The 19,451-nt window shown below is 39.9% G+C and overlaps 1 protein-coding gene across 41 annotated transcripts in view; it reads right to left on the bottom strand.

Annotated features, from left to right (window-relative positions):
- Nucleotides 1–19,451, bottom strand: part of Rbfox1 (RNA binding fox-1 homolog 1) — a 2,167,575-nt gene that overhangs the window by 110,541 nt on the left and 2,037,583 nt on the right. For 38 of the 41 annotated variants that reach the window (XM_052759367.1, XM_052759363.1, XM_052759375.1 and 35 more), the window contains 4 exons: nucleotides 18,488–18,631; nucleotides 10,859–10,912; nucleotides 4,143–4,235; nucleotides 2,330–2,390 (listed from right to left, as the gene is read on the bottom strand). In XM_052759367.1, coding sequence (XP_052615327.1) covers nucleotides 2,330–2,390; nucleotides 4,143–4,235; nucleotides 10,859–10,912; nucleotides 18,488–18,631 — 352 coding nt within the window. The remainder of the gene's footprint in view (nucleotides 1–2,329; nucleotides 2,391–4,142; nucleotides 4,236–10,858; nucleotides 10,913–18,487; nucleotides 18,632–19,451) is intronic. The other 3 variants (XM_052759361.1, XM_052759399.1, XM_052759400.1) reach the window with 1 other exon arrangement.

Below are 19,451 nucleotides of genomic sequence, written 5' to 3'. Positions count from 1 at the left end.
TGTGTTCACAATAGTACAAAAATAGAAACAAAAATAATGAAATGTCAGTGAACACTGAAGATCTGAATCAACCTGTGGAATGCTATATGGCCATGAGAAAGAATTAGTTCCACCTATATGGATCAGCATCTAAAGAGTCCAAATGGAATCATAAGAACCGATTAAAAGCTATACATGTCATGATACTATTTGTGTCAGGAATATGTAGATCACACTGTGAATACTACATACACAGATCTATGCCTGAAAGTGCAAAATGAACTATAGACAACAGTCTGTAGGAGTGGCTTCTCCTGAGGAGAGGGAGAAGCCAGGCTGGCAAGAGTGCTAGCCAAAACATTTCTCACTTTGTTTCCTCTTTGGTTGTTTTCTGTTTTAAAATATGTCAATGTATCAAATATAATTAAAACTTTAAAAATAGAAATCCTATACATTTTCCTGTTGTGTGGAATAAAATTACATTATTTTTAAAAACTTAAAAATCAAATAAAAATATCTTTTGGTCTTGATATCCAACATAGCATTACCATTTTGGCAGAATTACTGCCATCATTTGAAATCAGAGTGTGGACATGGACTTCATTATCCACATTTATTTTTCTCATTATAATACCATGATTATCTTTACATAACTCATTTTAATGGGTGTAATACTCTATCAAGCTCTTATACTTTAACTTACTAATTTGTTATTTATTTAATATGTGTGCGTATATATGAATGTTATGTGTGTATACGTATGTACATGTTAGAAGGCCAGCGGTAGACTCTGAGTGTTCTGTTCGATTGCTCTGTGGCTTTTTCCTGTCCGAGACGGGTCTCTCATTGAATCTACAATTAAACTTATAGTCAGCCAGCTGCATGATCCTTCTGTCTCCACTCCCCACAGAGATGCCCTTACAGGCAGGTGTGTAGCCATACCTGGCTTTTATGTGGGTGCTGAGACCTGAACTCAGAGTTATCACCTGCTGAATCACCTTTCCAATTAAAATAAAAACAGAATTCTCCCTTCCAATATCTTAATAGATGTTTATTTTTGAGATGTAATAATGAATTAAACTATGGGAACATATTTGATAACTCTTCATATAAACGGGAAGCCTCCTTTTCTGGTGATAGTAAGGAAGGGATTGAACCCAGAGACTCACACATGCTAGGCAAGTACCTTACAACTGAGTTACATCCACAGCTACATGTCGGTCATTCTTAATGAGAAGTCTTGGGAAATATTTCTGGTAAATACAGAAATTCTTGTCTTAAAGGAATCTGAAGTATACATCCATAGACCCACCTGGCCCCATGGTACTCAGGGATACATGCATGGGAAAGAATGAGCCATCATACAGCCACTTCCCCACGGAGCTCAGTCATCACAACACTTTAACAACCAAAAAGCCTGAAAGCTAGAACCAAATACTGTAACTACACTTCCAGGAATGACAAATTATTAAGGATATATGGCTTTAAAAATTAATAAACAAAATTTTTATTCTTTCCTTAATTTTCTAGAATTATAGGAAAATAAATGATGCAAATCATGACTAATGTCAGTCCTGGGGTCAGTGGTTCTCAATCTTCCTAATTCTGTGACCTTTTAATACAGTTCCTCATGTTGTAGTGACCCCCAACCATAAAATGATTTTGTTGCTACTCCATAACTCTAATTTCACTACTGTTATGAACTGTAATGTAAACATTTGATATGCAGGATATCTGTTATGTGACCTCAGTGAGGGTCATCACCCACAGGTTGGGAACCACTGCTCTAGAGAGATGGGATGGCTAAATTTGGAAACTATATCTGCTTTGCTGTGAAACATCATCTCTGAGGTTGTTCACTGTAGCCGGTCAGCAATGAAACAGTGGCCAGGTAGGGCCAGCAGGGCATATGGCACACATGGACTCATATCAGCTGTGGTTACCAGCCCAAGGCCTGCACAGTTAAAGAAATATCCAGCATGGATTGGAGGGAGGTTCCTCAGGCCCCGCCCTAGCTCGGGAGCTGTTGGCAGTCTGTGGCTCCTGGGCCTGGGAGGGTCACTTTTCCTTAGGAATTTGAGCCCAGTGGATCACTCTATGCAACACTAATTGAAATCAGTAGGTTAACATAGGTAAGTAAATAGCACATGAAGTTGGGTGGGAAATATATGATGGAGATTCCTTGGAAGGATTGGAGGGGGGAGTTAGTAGTGCATGTGATAAAGATATAATGTATACATGTATAAAACTTTCAAAGAGTAAAATAAAACAGAAAAAGATTCCCTGGTTCAGGAATGCTGTGGAGTGGTAGACAGAGAAGACATCTTGCAGTAGGCAGGTATCTACTTACCATTGGTGTAAGGGTTGACAGTCTTTTTATTAGTCATTACACGTGCTGTTGCGTTATTAACCTACACACATAGAAAACTCAAGTGAGTTTGGATGCCAAGGCCAGCCCATGATCCAATTAGTTGCATGCATTATGACTGTGATTACTTATCGAAATCAAAACCAAGAAACAAAAACTTAAACAAAAACTAAAATGCATTTTAATTTACAAATGGCAATAGGTGCATAACCCAAAAATCATACATTTTTATAATTACATTTACTTCATAACCAATTTAACTTACGAATCATTTCAATAAAGCAATGTCATCTCATTTGAAAGTTTAATAAAGAGACAGTAAAAGCAAATTAAAAGCTACTGCATAATTGAAGGTTTAAAAGCATGCGTGTGCTCCATGGTAACACAGAAACAGGAGATAGGTTTTGAAACAGAAAATAAAGTTAATATGAAAGGGGCATGCAGTGGAGAAGAGGGAGGAGACAAAGTACAGGGGACATAATGTCAAAGAAAGGGACAGACAAGTTTAAGCCGTGTGCAACACTTCGGGAGGGGAAACCATGGGAAGCAACATCTAGCATTCAACACTTGGAACAAGAGCCTTTTACATTGCAAGAATTAACGAATCATTCAAGCTTTAAGGTCACAGCTAACAAAAGGATAAGAGAGGGTGCATTGTGTAACACAATATGGAGTTAACAATCTGAGTAAGATGTGCACTGGTCATAACTCAGTCCAGTCAGAGCCTCCCAGGCTAGCTTAGAACGTACACTCAATTACAGGCGTACCAAAGACCCAAAAAAATAGAGCATCAAGAAAACTTAATACAACAAGTCAAAAAAATCCACGTGGTAGAGAGATATGTATAGAGATATATCAGCACTAAATACGTGAAGCGGCAGATGGACTTTGTCACTTACCATTCACCACCATCGCCAGCATGGGTTTGTATACAGTTACCATGGTTACTGAGGGTTTGGTGAGGGGCCTAAGCGTTACCGTCGAGGGGGGAAAATAAAAAGGCAAAATATGCGACATCTTACTCCAAAGACTAAAGCATTTTTAACTGGTAATTTTTTTCTTTTTAAGTTTTAACAAATATGACCCTTTGATTGTGTTGAAGAGGAACCCAGTGGTACAAAGGGTGGGTGCCGAATGTCAGAATGCAGGGTTTACATTTCCAATCAACAGGGAGGGGCCATGACTGAAACGGGAAATCCTGATTGTTTATCCAGTGTCAAATTAGAGAACGCAGAAATTCAAGCTGCTTTTTGTTTTTAACTGCAAGTTTAAAGACAAGTGCCTCTTACTTTTTCAGTTTTAATGTTTTGAATGTCATTGCCTTTGGAATTTGGTCTAATTTGCAAACCACTGTGGATCCCTCTTCAACCCTAAAGTGGACTAAAAAAGAAACCAAACAAAACCAACAAAACTTGATATATACTTGGTTTGGTTTGAATACTGTGTCCTCTTTGGAACCTATTGCACCCAGTCTTCATAAAACATGGAAAATAAACTAACAAACCAACAGAACCTTTCAGAGTAACCTCCCTTTCAGCTCACTTTTTGCGATCTACTCTCCAGCAGTAATATAAAGAATAATGTAAAGTAAAATTTAACGAAAAAGTAAGGCCAGTTTTCCTTTTTATATATAAGTATATATATATATAAATATATATAAACAATGAGAGGGGGTAGGGTCACACACAAGACACCAATGATGCACCTGGAAGGACAAATGAGCGTGAAGCAGACATTTATAAAAAAATAAAAATAAAATAAAAAAGAGGAAAAGGAAAATATTGTGGACATGCACCTCGATTTTACGGCCCTCTACCACGGTACCGTGCAATTTCTCCCTCGCCCTGTCCGCATCCGCACTATTTTCGAAAGTTACGAAACCAAATCCCTGCATGCAGGAGGGAGAAGGAGAACAACATGCAGATTATTATTTCAGTCAACGACCACTTGGTAAAGTTCTCTTGCTTTCTTTGCTATTTCTTGTCCTGGCTTCAGTTCTGTAACATGCAAATTAGAGAAATTATAAGAACACTACGATGTGCAGTCATTAAGCAACAAATGTGAACGAGATTGTTTTTTCCTGTCACCCGTTAGCTGGAACCCCTAAAGAATTCAAAGATGGATATGAAAACGAAAACCAAACCAACAAACAAAAAATACCTTTCTAAACATCACTACTACAGAAGAAAAGAAATCAAACAAAAAGAAAATGAGATCAAAATAAATGTACAGTGTCTTCACAGAGAATTAAATGAAATAACGAGAAAAAAGAAAGGGAACCAGTTTCTTGACATGCAAATTAAAAAATCAAACAAAATAAAACGTGTGCACGGGAATTCAACAGTGAATGCTCAAGTCCTGTCACATTGCCTACGGAGTCATGCTGAGTGGATTTAAGAACGGTTCTTCTTCATGCAATTTTAAGGTTATTCGATTCTGTCAACTGTACAGCCTTTGCTTCTCAAAAATAAAAGTAACAAGCCTAAAAAAAGGAAAGACCTTTTTTTATAATAAATCTTGAACTTGTGGTTTTAATAAAAAAAAAAGAAAAATCACATGAAATGAATAGAAATAAACTTTTGTTGGTTAACAATGTGGATAAGCAAGTACCATTCTACATTTGTACTTTGCCCTCCCCCTCCCCCAAATTAGAAAAGAGTTTGGAATTTGACCTTTTACACTATGTTATTAATCAGAAAATAATGTTCTAGGGCACTGGGCTGGCATTCATTTGCTATATCAACAGGTACCAAAGTAGAGACATTTCTTGGATTAGGGATATCTGTGTAGCAGGCTGAACCCTTCCTCTTGACTGATAAACAACAAATACATCCTTTGTTTCATCACAAGCACAGTTTTTGTTTTTAATATTTCAGCCTCTAACACCAACCCCACTAACCCATATTTTTAAACTTTGCCTTCATTCTTCACTGACCCTGTTTCTATGATGAGTATAGAAAATCCTTAAACTTATTTGTGCATTTTGTTTAGAAATATATACACCAACCTTTGGAATAATATGGGTTCACTGGGTCCACATAAGTTGGAAGAAATTTTGCACTATGTAGGAACTATCAATTTGCACAGAATAAACCTCACACACAGTAAAGACAGTTGCTTAACCCTCGTGCATGACATTTAGCTTTACAAATAAAATGTGCAATAATCACACATTTAGAATGGGAATAGCCATCTCATATCAGCCCACAATCCTATGCTGGCACATATGATGACCTAATAATTGAGGGATATTTGGAGAAGAGTTGCTAGGTGCACTAGCTAGGAGGCGTTATAAAACCAGGCTTGTTTGTGGAGGGTATGTACTGTGAATGTGTTCAGGTGCTGGGAGATGGATATTTGTCAATGTCACAGACAGAAAAAGATCAGAGGTATTTACTTTGACTGAATGCTTTGCCTTGCTTTCCCCAGAGTGAGGATTTGTAAGTAGGGCATGCCTGAGTGAGCCAATAAATATACAGTGACATATTCCTCAGAAGCATTGTACATGTTGCCTACCTAACCTGGGTGCTCAAAAATACTTGCTAATAGTATTCTAGTTTTGGTGAGAAAGGAACAAAAATGCTCTCTGATGGCAAAGGACAGAATATGAGGGAATGGGTTGCTTCATTTGACAACTCTATCTCCTGGCTAGTGGTTCCCAAATTCAGTTGTGCATCAGGAGGGAACAGAAGCATGTTACATATTTTGATTCCTGGGCCTCATTTTGTATTTACTCCATCAGAAACTCTGAATGGAGACTAGACACAATTTTGCCTCATGACAAACTGCCTACATGACTTCATGGCTGCATTTTACTCTTTATTACACACCCATAGAAAGGAGGTTTCATGTGTTAGACTAAGTAGCACTTTATACCACTGCTTTGAAAAATGTCATCAGTTGGGCAGTGCGAGTTTATCACTCTCTTATTTTGTGCATAAATGTAGGAAGCACAGAAAAGATCATGTGCCCAAGATGTCTCATCATGTTTTGCCTCTCCTGTAAGCCTAAGTCTATAAGCATCTAAGTCAGACACTTAGGATTCATTAAGAGAAATAAGGGATTTATAGTCTCTCATCGGGTAAGAAAAGATAAACTAGTTTCTGCCTTGTGGATGGAAGGAAGGGTGGTGTCATTTTTTTTGGCACCAGATATCTCTATTACCATAGCACTGCAAGAACATAGCTGTAAATATTGTCCCAAGGAAACCTGTTTTATACTTCCCATCTGAACCCAAGGCAAACCCACTGGCTTCAATGCATACTATGCACATGAAGAAGAGCTGGAGATGGAGGTAGAAGTACCCTTGCCATTCTAGAAAATATGCACAGACTGAGAAAGGAAAGACCCTTGGATAGTTCTTATTCCAGGTATTGAATGACTTGATGAGACTTGTGAGGGTTAGGTTCAAAGCTGAGCTTGTCCTAGAAATGACCCCCCTAAACATCCAGCAGGCTTGGATAATTCTACTTCCCATCCAGTCCACAAACAATACATCTTCCTTGGGTCAGAAAATGATCAGAAGTCCCATGTGGAAACTGCCACCAGGACTGGAGCTATGGTCCCCTGGGCCTCTCAGTTGTCAGGTGTTCTGTCTCTAAAGCCCTGGATCCTGGTGTCTCTGAAAGTAGGAGCGAAGATATTGGCCTGTCCCATGTCAAGATTACATATCAAGGAAACAGTACCACAGCATCCTTAAAAAGATGAAATTTTTCATCATTGTCTTGGAATGAATAAATCATCTTTGGTTTGAAGAGTTGGGGTGAAATGAAATGATGATGGGGAATAATGAAGACTGTAAGAAAACAGGCCATGCAGAGCCAGGCAGAGCAGTGTAGACCTTTCATTCCAGATAGGTGTGAGACTGGGACAGGAGAGTCACAAGTTCAAGGTCTGCCTAAGTGACTCAGTGAGACCCCGTCTCAGACAAAAGTAAAAAGGGCCTTCGGGTGCAGCTCAATCATAGGATGCTTGTCAAGTATGTCTTAAGTCTACATGGACAGGTGGTCAGAGCTGAGAAAAGAAGGCTTCCTGGAGGAGGGCATGATGCTTCCTCCACAGATGGGCATGAAGGACTCGGTGACCTGAAATGGAGTCCTAGGGCATGGCTTGCTGATCTCAAAGCCTCAAAGTAAATTCTCACAATTCTGTATCCTGCTCACTCCCCCTCCCTGGTACTGGTGATTTTAGGTGGTAGACTTTCTTTGGGGCACTCAGGTGGATGCCCTGTTTTTTTTTTTTTTTTTTTTTTTTTTTTTTTTTTTTTTTTTTTTTTTTTTTTTTTTATCTTAAATCAAGATTCCAAAGCTCCCTGGAGGGTGGAATGAACACATTCTATTTGATATGATAATTCAAGTTCTCCCATCTTCAATGCAGAGAACTCATGTTTAGTTGAAAGGGCCATAGAAATTAATTTTCTTGATGACTAAGACTCTCACATTTCATATCTCTCCAGTGACTTTTGCAAATACAGCTCCTTTTCTTTGTGAGATATCTTCTTTTTCCCTTCTTCCTTTTCTCCTTCCCTCCTTCCCTCCCTCCTCCGTCCTTTCCTTCCTTCTTCATTCACCCTTAGCTCATTTTCTTCTTTCAAAAAGCCTCCCTTCCTCCAGCTAAATGCTTAGAGTTTCATCAGCCCCTTATGTCGTGGCAAAATACAGCATATTTTATGGCAGTTGTTCATGGCTGGTCTTTCCTGATGCTCAAGAAAAGCTAAGGGCTAGAAGCATGTCTGTCTTGCTCAAGAATCATTCACCTGGAGAGGAACTAGTCAATAGATACATATTAAACCAAAGACCCAATTGTGTGTTTCTCAGGTATGATAGATAATGGCTAAATCTGACTGTATTCCCAGAAACAAAGCATTTTAGAAGCAAAAGAATGATTTTAAATCTCTTAAAAGATGAACTGGATTGCGCAATCCATTACTCCTGCATGCAGTTCGGTTCTGATGATCAAGTCTGTCATTTCTTTTTTAAATGAGCCTTTCCTATAGTATCCATCTATATACAAAACACTCAGGCTGTGTGTTTCCAAAATATTGGAGCTATTTCCTGTCTGTGCATGGATATGCACACATACATATGTGTAGAGTCATCCTCACTCAGCTCTAAGTCACCTGCCTCAGGGAGAGTCTTATGGAGAACAAAGGACCAAGAGGAGAGATTCCTGGCCCTTTGGGGCCACTGGTTTCCTGGCCAACTGAGGCAACAACGAATGGAAATGAGATTCTATCCATGGTTCCATTTCTTGGGGGTGAGGATGGAAATGCTCCTCTAAATGAGGCCCTTTCCCACAAAGATGCCAAATATGACAACGTCTCAGAGACGTTCCAGTGACATGGCACCACCCAGCACCCACACCTGCAAGGCAGAGTGCTCCCACCCAGAGGGACAAAAAGACGAGTTTGGATGTTTCCTAATACTAAAAAAAGGAGCAAAGAAAAACAAAACAGCCTAACAAAGTCCAGGCTGCAGATGCTGAAATGGAAATACCCTTTTTCCCTGAAGCCACCAGGGACAAGCTAATCAAGGAGATGATGGAAAAAGTCCTAAAAATAGCACACCATTGTATTTTGAAAATAGCCAACAATTCTGTAGTGGTGTCCCCAAACATCCCTAGAAAGGAATGAAATAGCTTTCTTCGACTGACAAACATCTTACTAAACAAAATGTAAATTAAGTAGAAATTTAAAACAAGCCACAGCCAACAAGGAAAAAAGAAAGAACCCCACAAGGCAATGGTATAATAAAGAGATTCAGAATCAGGACAGAGCTGGGACACATTCTACATGATCTTCAGTTTGGCTGGAATCTGCCAGGCCCAAGAAAGAAGCCTTGACTAGACTTTTCTTTTAGTGCACCTTGCTCTACAGCTATAAAAATGGTTTTCAATACAAGAAACAGCTAACTTCTTCCCCTTACCCCAGTTCAGAGGTCATACTGTAAGAATGACTGGAAGAATAGCTAAAGTTGATGAAGAATGACCAGGTCCCTGAATGAGCAGATCTACAGACTGAAAACTTTTCCATTCATCTGGCAGATTATAGTATCATTTTGTATGTAAAGCAAGTCCTGGGATTTTATTCCCTTAATCCAAACAACACTGTCCTCCTCAGTCAGCATTATATCTACTTAGGATGGAGTGGGCAGAGGCAGGTGCTGTAAGGAGTAATCAATCACGAGGTTTGCTTCAGTGTGGTTACTGTGCCATGTGACAGTACAAAACCAGTGATGCTTAGGACTCTCTTTGGCACCTATTGTCCTGTGTTGCCCATAGAAGGGGCATTAATAAGCCCAACCAGCATCCCTCTGTATCTGACAGCAACATTCCCAGCATTCACTTTTAGAGGCTAATGGTGGAAGGAAGATAGGAGATTAAGGTTCCTTAGGATCTGATTACCTTAGGTGTGTCACAGTCTGAGTTATTCACAGCTGTGCTTCATCTGGCTTCTAGGACAACTCTATCCTCATCCAACACCATTCTCTCTGACCAAAGAGAATGCTGGAACGTCTTACGAGATTATTTCCTATGAGGGGTGTTTGTGTGAGGCTCTTGAATCTTCTCAGGGGACATAAAGATAAAAAGGGGGACTATGACAGCAACAGAGACAGTGATGAAATACTTATGGGCAAAGGCTAGTCTACATTCAGATGAGGGCCAGGCCTTTTCCCCAAAGAGAGACACTGTGTTTGGCATTTTGAAGACAAGCTTGAGAGGTTTGCTAAGGTGTGGATTGCTGGGACCAGCCATCTTCAAAGTTTCTGATTTGGTAGGTCAGGGCTAGAGATGGAGAGCATGTATCTTTAACAAGCTCCTGCATGCTGCTGATGCTACAGATTTGGGACCACACTTCACTAGCCATGGATGGAGAGCACACAGTGGATGAACTGGATGTTTACATCTCCTGTGTAGGTACTGGAATCTTCTCTCAGAGCCTTCTATGAATACTTGTCAGCTCCAGGAAAAAGCGATTTACACATAAGTTTCCTAGTAAGAAAATAAACTCGCAATAGCACACTACAAAATGAGGGTTGTAACATTCTAATGAAAAAAATAAAATTATATTCAAAAGGTTGGTGTATATGAGAGTTTTTTCCTCTGAAACCCAGGAAAAGAACTGCACTTTATTAAGACAGAGTTATCACATATTTACCTGCTCATGAGACTATCAACTCACTTTTTAATATAAAGAACATAATTATCACTGGAAAACAAAAATGTAGCAACATCATTATTTTTTTTAAGCATGGGTAATTTCCCTCTGGAAACTTAAGATATATAATTATATCTTTCTATATATTTAAACCAGCAATTAAAACGGAACCCCTACACATTTTAAATGGAACCCAATGCATCTTCTAACATTAAGGAAATGGGTGGTGCTCTCTAAAGAAATTCCCACCAAGTGCATTTCTCAGGGACTGACTCACACAGTGCAGTTATTTCCCCTACCCCTAACAGACATGTCACAAAGAGCTAAGAAATTCCAAACTGAATCAAGTTGCTTACCTTCGAGCCTCGCTCATTAAAAATAATTTCAACATCTAGTATTTTACCAAATTGCTGCAAAGAAACAGAAATATCTGATGAGCAAAAAGGAAATCAGTTAAATTATACAATATATACCAGTAATTACTCCTCAAGTCAGAGAGCCTTCCCTGAGTTAAGAGTATACATTTTATTTTGTTGTGTTACTGACATGCTTGAAATGAGGAAATGATAGCATATTCATTATCTTCAATTTATGGCATTTTCTAACAGGTGAGGTACATTATCAGGGCCCAGGACAAAATCTTAACCAAGAAGTTAATTCTCTCTCTCTCTCTCTCTCTCTCTCTCTCTCTCTCTCTCTCTCTCTCTCTCTCTCTCTGTGTGTGTGTGTGTGTGTGTGTGTGTGTGTGTGTGTGTGTGTGTGTGTGTGTGCTTTCCCAGGCACTGAGCAGCAGAGATTAAAAATGGCTAGTCATCACCTATACAACATTTCCACCAGCCACTGGGATAAACACCCCAGGAGAGCTGAGATTTTGTTAATAAAATACCCAACTAGCATGATAGAATGTGATGTTGGAGATTTTTAGCTCTGAGCTTATAGCAAAACCAGAAGCATCCAGACCATGTGAGAAAAGTAAAAACACAAAGGAGCCCCTGTGCCCCAGGTTCATCATAACCCAGACATCTGCAAAGCCAGGATGAGTCCAGGATGATGCCCTCCCCCCACCCCAGATGACAGTCTGTACTCTCGAAAAAACACAATTTACACCCCTCACATGAGCTGGCTCTATGAAAGATCCAGAAACAAAGTTTCAGTGATCAAATAACAAACAGGCAAATAAAATGCAAATGACCATTGACATTTAAATTTCAGATTTTATAGGATAAGTAATATTTGTAACATGCAATTTTATGTTACATGCAAGTAATATGTCCCACATAATATTTAGGATATAAGATAAGATACTTGCTGTTTATATAAAATTCAAATATGACTATTGTATATACGTGTGTGTGTGTGTGTGTGTGTTTTAGTGACAAAATGTTAAATTTGGCAGAGTATTACTCTTAAAGAGTATTTCTCATCAAGCTATTCTTGACTTGGGCATACTCCTACAAAGGGTCTGTGGTCTCTGAAAACATGAGCATCTGATAATCCAGAATCCTCTCTAACTTAAGGTTCTTGTGCTTCCTAGATGTCATGGATAACGGTGTAAGTGGTTCAAGCATATAGTTTGCTTCCCATAATGCTGGTGGAAGGGACTGTTGTAAAGCAGGCAGGGAAGAATAAGATGGGAATTTTGCCTAAATGCAGAATGGAAGGTAAACACTCATTTTGATGATTGAACAAATAAACCAAAGCCAATGGAATGCATTCCTGCAGATTTTCCTTCCTTCCTTCCTTCCTTCCTTCCTTCCTTCCTTCCTTCCCTCCCTCCATTTCTTTTCTTTTCTATTTTTCCCCAATATATTTCTCTACTGATTATTTGGGATGAATCCCAATCACACTTGCTTCCCATTCCTCCCAGGTACACCCTCCCACCCTTGCCCCCCCCACAAAAGAATACGCCAAGGCCAATTTGTGTTGCCCATATACTCATTGGTGAGTGGTCAAACTCCCAGCAGCCAGCCCCTTAAAGATAACTAAGGTTTCCCCCCACATCCCCACCAGAAGCCATCAACTGTGAAGAAATTCGCTTCAGCTTCTTTTGGTGCTTTCCTGTCATGTGCTGCCTGCCTCTGCATTCTGGATATTCACTGCTGCCTTGCTACCTCAGGAGAGTCTGTATTGTTCTTTCATCCTTGGATGGGAGTGTTCAGCAAGGCTCTAAAGATAGCAGGGTTGGGATGAGGGTGAGGCCAGGATCAAAGGGAGACAAAGCATAGAAATTCCAAGAAGCTGAATAGTTCCCCTGACCAACCTGCCCAGGTCTGTGAATTGCAAGAAACTTGGAGAGTCAATGGCAAGAGGTTTCTTCCAGTATTCAAGAAAATAATTATTATTTAAAAATTTTCATATTTATTATTTATTTATTGTGTGTGTGCATGCATGCACATGCATACAGATGCACATGTGTGTGCCAAGATATATATGTGGAGGTCAGAGGACTAGAGGTTGAACTTAGTGTGTCAAGCTTGGCAGCAAGTATCTTATCTCTGGAGTCATCCTACCAGCCCTTTAGAACATTTTTTTGTGTGTGTGTCAATTTTTAGAGCAGAGGAAAAACTCATTAAAAACAAAGAAAACTTTCCAATGTGACAAATGAAGAATTGGCCATTCAGAGGTGAAGCAAGTTCCATAGTAAAGAATCTGCCACAGTGTAAGCACTTCAGAAGAACAACTGCCACAGAATATTCCGTTCCCACAGATGCTTTTATATTTATTTCAGGCACAAGAGCCTAGAAGCACATTATATTTATGGAAAGAGAAGGCTGAAAAAGACATCTTCCAACACCATGAAGCAAATGTCACCCATGGAACACTCCCTAAGCAGTCAACACAAAAACGCTTCCCTTAAAATAGGAACTGGATGAGACGAGCCGATCAGAAAGCCATCTTCGCATGTGTCATTCCCTAAATGAAACAATGACACCATATGCCCTGGAATGATCTCCAATGTTTGCTTCCTTGGCAGGTGGCACTGGGTGGATGGTTCTGGAAGCCAGTGAAACAAGCCGTAAGAAGAATGCTGAAGCAAGCCCATTTTCTGAGACAGTTGTGCACTATATTTATAGTATCAACGGTTTAATTGAGAAGTTTGGTACTAATGATGCCAACACAGCTGGCACATCTTCAATTTAAATAGACAGGACTCGTTTGCAGACATAACTAGCATTTGTTTGTTCAACGACAACGTTCATGAGCATTGAGCAGCATCTTGGATCCACATGAGGTACCTCGATGGCTGTATCAAGACCAAAATCCGGAAGCCTATATGCGTGTGCTTGGGCAAATATGTACTGAACAGTTTTAGACATTCTTAGATCAAATAATAAAAAATATGAAGGATGTTCACCAGCTACAGCATAAACCCTGAAAGTAAAGGTTAATTCAGCATGTGCACAGAGACTAAAGACAGGCTTCATGCTGGTGCTGCATTTTAAATTTTTTCTTTTACTTTTGAGATTATAATTTAATTACAATTATAATTAATTTCATTCCCTTCTTTCAGACATGTCATATACCCTTCCCTACTCTTCAAATTCATGCTCCCTTTCTCCTTTTACTAATTGTTATCACGTGCATAAATTTATATGTCTATACTTATGTATTTCTAAATATAACCTATTCATATAATGCTACCTGTTTATATGTTTTCAGGTCAGGGCTGACCATTCGGCACTGGACAACCCATTGGTGTAATCTCTCTTGGAGTTGTTCTTAAGGTGCTTTCAGTATAGAAAAAGGAGGCACTGTGACATGTCCTCAGAATGACTTTACCATTTCTAATGCCCTGTTTTATGGAGTGTTGTATTAACATGAAAGGTGCAAGGAAGTCCATCTGCACAGTATCCACCAAAAGGTATCATCCCAGTGTCTTTTTCACACGTAAACAGTCACGTGTTTTGTTTTTATGATTAAAGACAGACTTGAATAGATCACTTTCCTATCCAATGTGTCTTTATTTATTACGTGTCTATGTACATGTGTGCTTCTCTGTGTGTACAGATGCACGTGTTTGTGTAAGTACCCATGCATGGACATGTGCATGTATGTAGGGTCTAGACAACAACCTCAGGTGTCCTTCCTGAAGCACCATCGTTTTGTCTTTTGAGACAGGGTCTTGGATCTTGTCAAGTGGTCTAGGCTGGGTGGCCAGCAAGCCTAGGGATCCTCCTGTCACCTTTCTAGTGCTGGGATTATAAGCATTGGCCACCACTTCTCAATTTTCTTCACATGAGTACTGGGAATGAACTGGGTCTATGTGTCTGCATCCTAATCACTTTATGACTGAGCTGTCTCTCCAGCTCCTGGAGTATCTTGATTTTGATAACAAAACCAAGAGGCTGGGACATCAGGGGTATGCTACAAACTGCAGACGGCCAACTGATCACACTGCTTTTAAACTAAAACAATGTTGTGATACCATGTGTTGTACAGTGGGTCTGGACATATCATAGTCCACTCTCACCTCAAACCCAGAAATATTTAAATTTTAAACATTAATGTATATTATGTATTTTTTATTCAAGCACAACACATTGTAATTAATTGGATTGTATTCCACAGAGTTCTTTTATGAGATCAAGAATTCAAGTATAGAACTTTGATATGAAAATGCTGATGTCTCTAACCATGACCACCTGTGAGCCACACTTATAAGTATGGCAGATAAATAATGACACAACTTCTCCTAAATCAAGGCAGTAAATTCCCCATCTGCTTTCCAGAAGATGTATTCAATAAAATATACGTATTGAACACTCTCTAAATATGGGCAAGAAAAATTTCAGATACGTTGTGGTATGCTTGCATGTGCAAAATCCCCATCATTTTGGAAGATGAGGGAGGGGGGTTGAGAGTTTGGGGCCAGCCTGTGCTAGTCAGCAGGTTTGAAACCAGTTTTTGGTTGCATGGTAAGAGCTTGTCCTAAAACACAACAAAACAGAACAAAATGAAAATTCAAATGTGAAGGGATGTGAGCTTAAGTGCTGTCCACAGTGCTCCTAGCAGACCTCAAGAGGCACACAGCTAGGGCTGAGATCAATAACTTCTCAGTTCCCCCACTGAAACATCTGGAATAAGTGCCCCTAACAACCGCACTATCCCCATTCACTCACAGAGCTATGGAGGATTTAAAAGGACTCCAATTACTGCTTTGTATATTGTAGCATACACTCCTCACCCAAGGAATGAATATACCACCTTAAAAGACATCATGCAAAGAAATGTAATGTGAAGCACTAGTTAACATCAGCTTTGGAAGATGTGCCCCCGACAAAGATGAAAGTGGAGAATGGGAAATGCACAACGAAGAGAGGTAACTATAATGCCTGTCTCTCTGGAAGGTACAGAAAGCACCAATTAAAATAAGACACGAGATACCTGTTGGAAGCATTAGGCAAGTGACTGCTGTGCTGAGCATGGGGAAAGTTTCTGCATTTGGAGAAGTTGGAAACTGCCACGTTCTAGGCAATTTGAAAGAAGAGGGTACTTTGTGTCTTGTTCTGTTTTTGACATTGAAATTTCTGTGCCTCGTTTGAACAATCAAGTCAAAGGAGGCAGGAGGCACAAAGATCTGTTTTTCTCTGTAACTGTCCTCAGTTAACCCCTACCCAAGCAAGGAGACAGAGGACAGAAGAGAGGATGCAAAAGAAAGACACTGTCTCATGGCCAAAGGCTTTGAGCGGCAGCTAACTGGGACTAAAACATGGTTGCTTACAGTAACTAAGATCTGAAAGAGGAAATTGTGTTGAATCCCCTAAACTCTACCATGGGGAGCCAAGCAGAAACTTCCAGATGCTTCTCAGTATGATTCATGCTGCTAAATGTATCATATAATAGAATGGCTTTGTGACCACCAGTGTTCATCTTAGGAAAATTCCATTTCTTTAAAATAGCAGTTGTTAAAACCAAAGAGGACTCCCAAGTTACTGCAAGTGGTCCATGAATCCATATGGTCCAATAATTTTTATAGATGAAATCCACACCCCACAAAATCCACACATACCCTTTAACATAGACACAGATGTTGTTTGTGATAAGTAGAATTAATTTCAGTGTTCATGAATGTATATCGCATTCCCTTAACTGACAGATGCTAAGGGTATATCTATCATCATATCAAATCAACATCTTGTTAGCTAGCTGCGTGAAAATTTTGACTCAAAGGGAAAACAAAACAAAACCAGTGTTTCTGAAACAAATAGATTTAGATCTGGGTTTAATACCAGGTAGCATGACATTTGACAAGTTCTTTCTCTGGGCATTTCTGCCCTAACCCTAAAGGACAGAGAGATTCAGATATTAACATACACATCATCTCATCTGTGTGACTTCCAACTGCGAGTATTTTGACTACTTCTCTGACTTAGCCCTGTAGCCTCAGGTAAAGTTCAAGATAATCAAAAAGTCCAGGGAAGAAAATAGACCCTTAAGGGTAGAAACTGGGGTTGGCTGCCTTGCATGTCACCATGAAAGATTGTGAGAATGGTCATTAAGAGAATCCAGTTCAAAGCCAACATCACAGTGACACTTGATGAGTAAAGACAGACCGAAGAACAAGACATCCCTGTGGCTTGACATGGCAAAGAGAATCTAACTCCTCCAGCTACCCATCAGTCAAGCTGTGTCCCACTGCTTTGCACACACTTAACCTCGACTCTAACTTCGAATGCTCTGCACTTTTCAAAGTCATCTTTGACCTGAGAGTGCCCGAGGGTATCTTCGTTCTGCAAGAGTTAGAGGGCTTAACTCAAGGTTATTACCAAATGAGAGAGCGATAAAAGTGCAAAAGTTGACCTTTTCCTCTGAAATGTCAGGATTCAAGTCTGGGTATCTAAAATATTAGGATGCCTGCTCTGCTTTTTTGTCACATGCATACTTGATAAGCATCGTGTGTGTTAACGAAATAAAAGGTCCAAGCTCACCCCCCAAATCATGGAACCCCTGAGTAATGAACCAGGGCTTCGTCTTCCCGCAGAGAATAAGATGAGCTTTGCTCACAATGAGACATCTGACCCGACTTCTTCTTATTGGTGCTGTTTGCAGCTCTCCACAAACTCTTAGAGGAGTCTCCAAGCAGCCCACCTCTGTTCTGAGTCAAATGTTAAGAATGTAGTTCTTTGGTCAAATGCACAGATGCTTGCTACCACTACTGGGATATCATGGGTATACAGAGTGACTACATTTCAAAACACAAAACTTGATCTGAGCCTCGTCAAAGCTATGTCCTGTGGCATAGCTGAGACCAAATAAATTATAAACTCTACCCTTCCCTGGGTGGATTGTTCAAACATCTTCCAGAGAAATAATCAGGGTCATGGTGACCAGTGAGAATGCAAAACCATCATTTATTTCCCCAGGGTGAGTGGTGGCTTCTGGCTGGTTCTGTTTCACCATAGTGCCTAGATCAGGCCGCCCTTTGCCCCCTTGGTAGCATGGTAAATACCCTTAAACCTTCATCTAAAGAACTGAATACTGAAAGAATCAAATCAGGTTTAGAAACTGGCAGTTTTTGTTGTTGGTGGTGGCTGATTTTGAAGACTAAGCTTTATGTAGAAGTAGCCATCACTGCAGCTGCGGTACACAGTGCCTGGGGGAAACTGGGGATAGAGTCACTCATGGATCATTTTTTTAGGTAAGCAGGCAAGGGCTTCAACATTTATTTTAGTTATAATGTGGGGTCCTGGGCTGCTGGCTTTGTGATCATCAATGGACCTTATCATCAGTGGTTAATAGAGGAATCTCATTTCCACTTGCCTTTTAAGTTACTTATTAGAAGATGACCAACTGGCAAAGAAGAAACCCCACGTGCACAACTAAAACAAGTAAATGTGTCCTGCCACCCCTGAGGGATTCTAGCCAATACCGACCCAGGTATCAGATGCTAAAATGCCTTCATCCCACAAGAACATTCCACCTTAGAATGATGAGTACCCGGAACTCCCAGAAAGAGAGAAACTGAGGACAAAGGTAGTACTTACACCAAACATTTGTCGGAGGTCTGGATCCCGGAACCGGAAGGGGATGTTGGACACATGCAGTCGCTTAGGCTGGGACTTGTTTTCTGTGTTTTCAGAAGGTTGTGTCTGGGGCTGGCCATCAGTCGGTGCTGCATCATCTGTCTGCTAAAGGGACAAGAGGAAAGCAAAGTGTCTGTGAGTACTCTGTCTCAATGTCCTCTCCCTTCCCCTATATGGCAAGGTGGTGTCAGACAAAGCTTCTCAGTCTCTTGTTTTCATATTTAATGGCAAAAAGTATGTTTTGAGCATCCACTGAGTGCCCAGCCATGGATGTGAGATTCCATATCAAGCAAAGCAGTCAAAAGTCTCTGATTTCATGCAGTGTAACTCTCTCAGTGGGAAGGCATAATAAAAACCATTCATAAATAAATGCATAGTTGGGAAGAAGGAGATAGACATTGTGGGAAAAATAAAGGAAACAGAGGCTAGGAAAGGCTGGGGGCTCAGGGTTCATAGTGGAAACCTCATCAGAAAAAGAGTAAAGATCATTAAAAATAAGAACATGTATCCTTTAATGCTGTCCGAATTCTTATGCTATTCATATATAAGCACTGAAGCTGTACAGATAAAATATTAATAAATGTCAAAAATTTGCAAAGGCCTTTTGGTGATTTTCCATTCATCCAGAGAAGCAGATGATTGACTCAACTTTTTCTTAGGATGTTAACTTAGCTTAATTGTACAAATCTGTGTTGCCTACTGCCACAGACCCCATGAGATCATTTAAATTTCAAGTAAATGGGTTTGTCTGGATTTGTTGCATTTGAAATACTCAATAGCTGCACATTAGGTAGTGCCTGTGTTGGAAAAGGCAGAAATAGGATATTCCCATCTGTACAAAAGCTCTGCTGGGTTAGACTGGTGTAGATGATATAAGGCTATTAGCATAGCCCATTTGTTTTCCTTCACACAGGAATAAGTTAGG

This window comes from Peromyscus californicus, unplaced genomic scaffold (assembly GCF_007827085.1).
Source record: "Peromyscus californicus insignis strain IS unplaced genomic scaffold, ASM782708v3 Scaffold_3__1_contigs__length_106647218, whole genome shotgun sequence".
NCBI lineage: Eukaryota > Metazoa > Chordata > Mammalia > Rodentia > Cricetidae > Peromyscus > Peromyscus californicus.
Note: the sequence above shows the minus strand (reverse complement) of the source record. Positions and strands in the feature narration are given on the sequence as shown.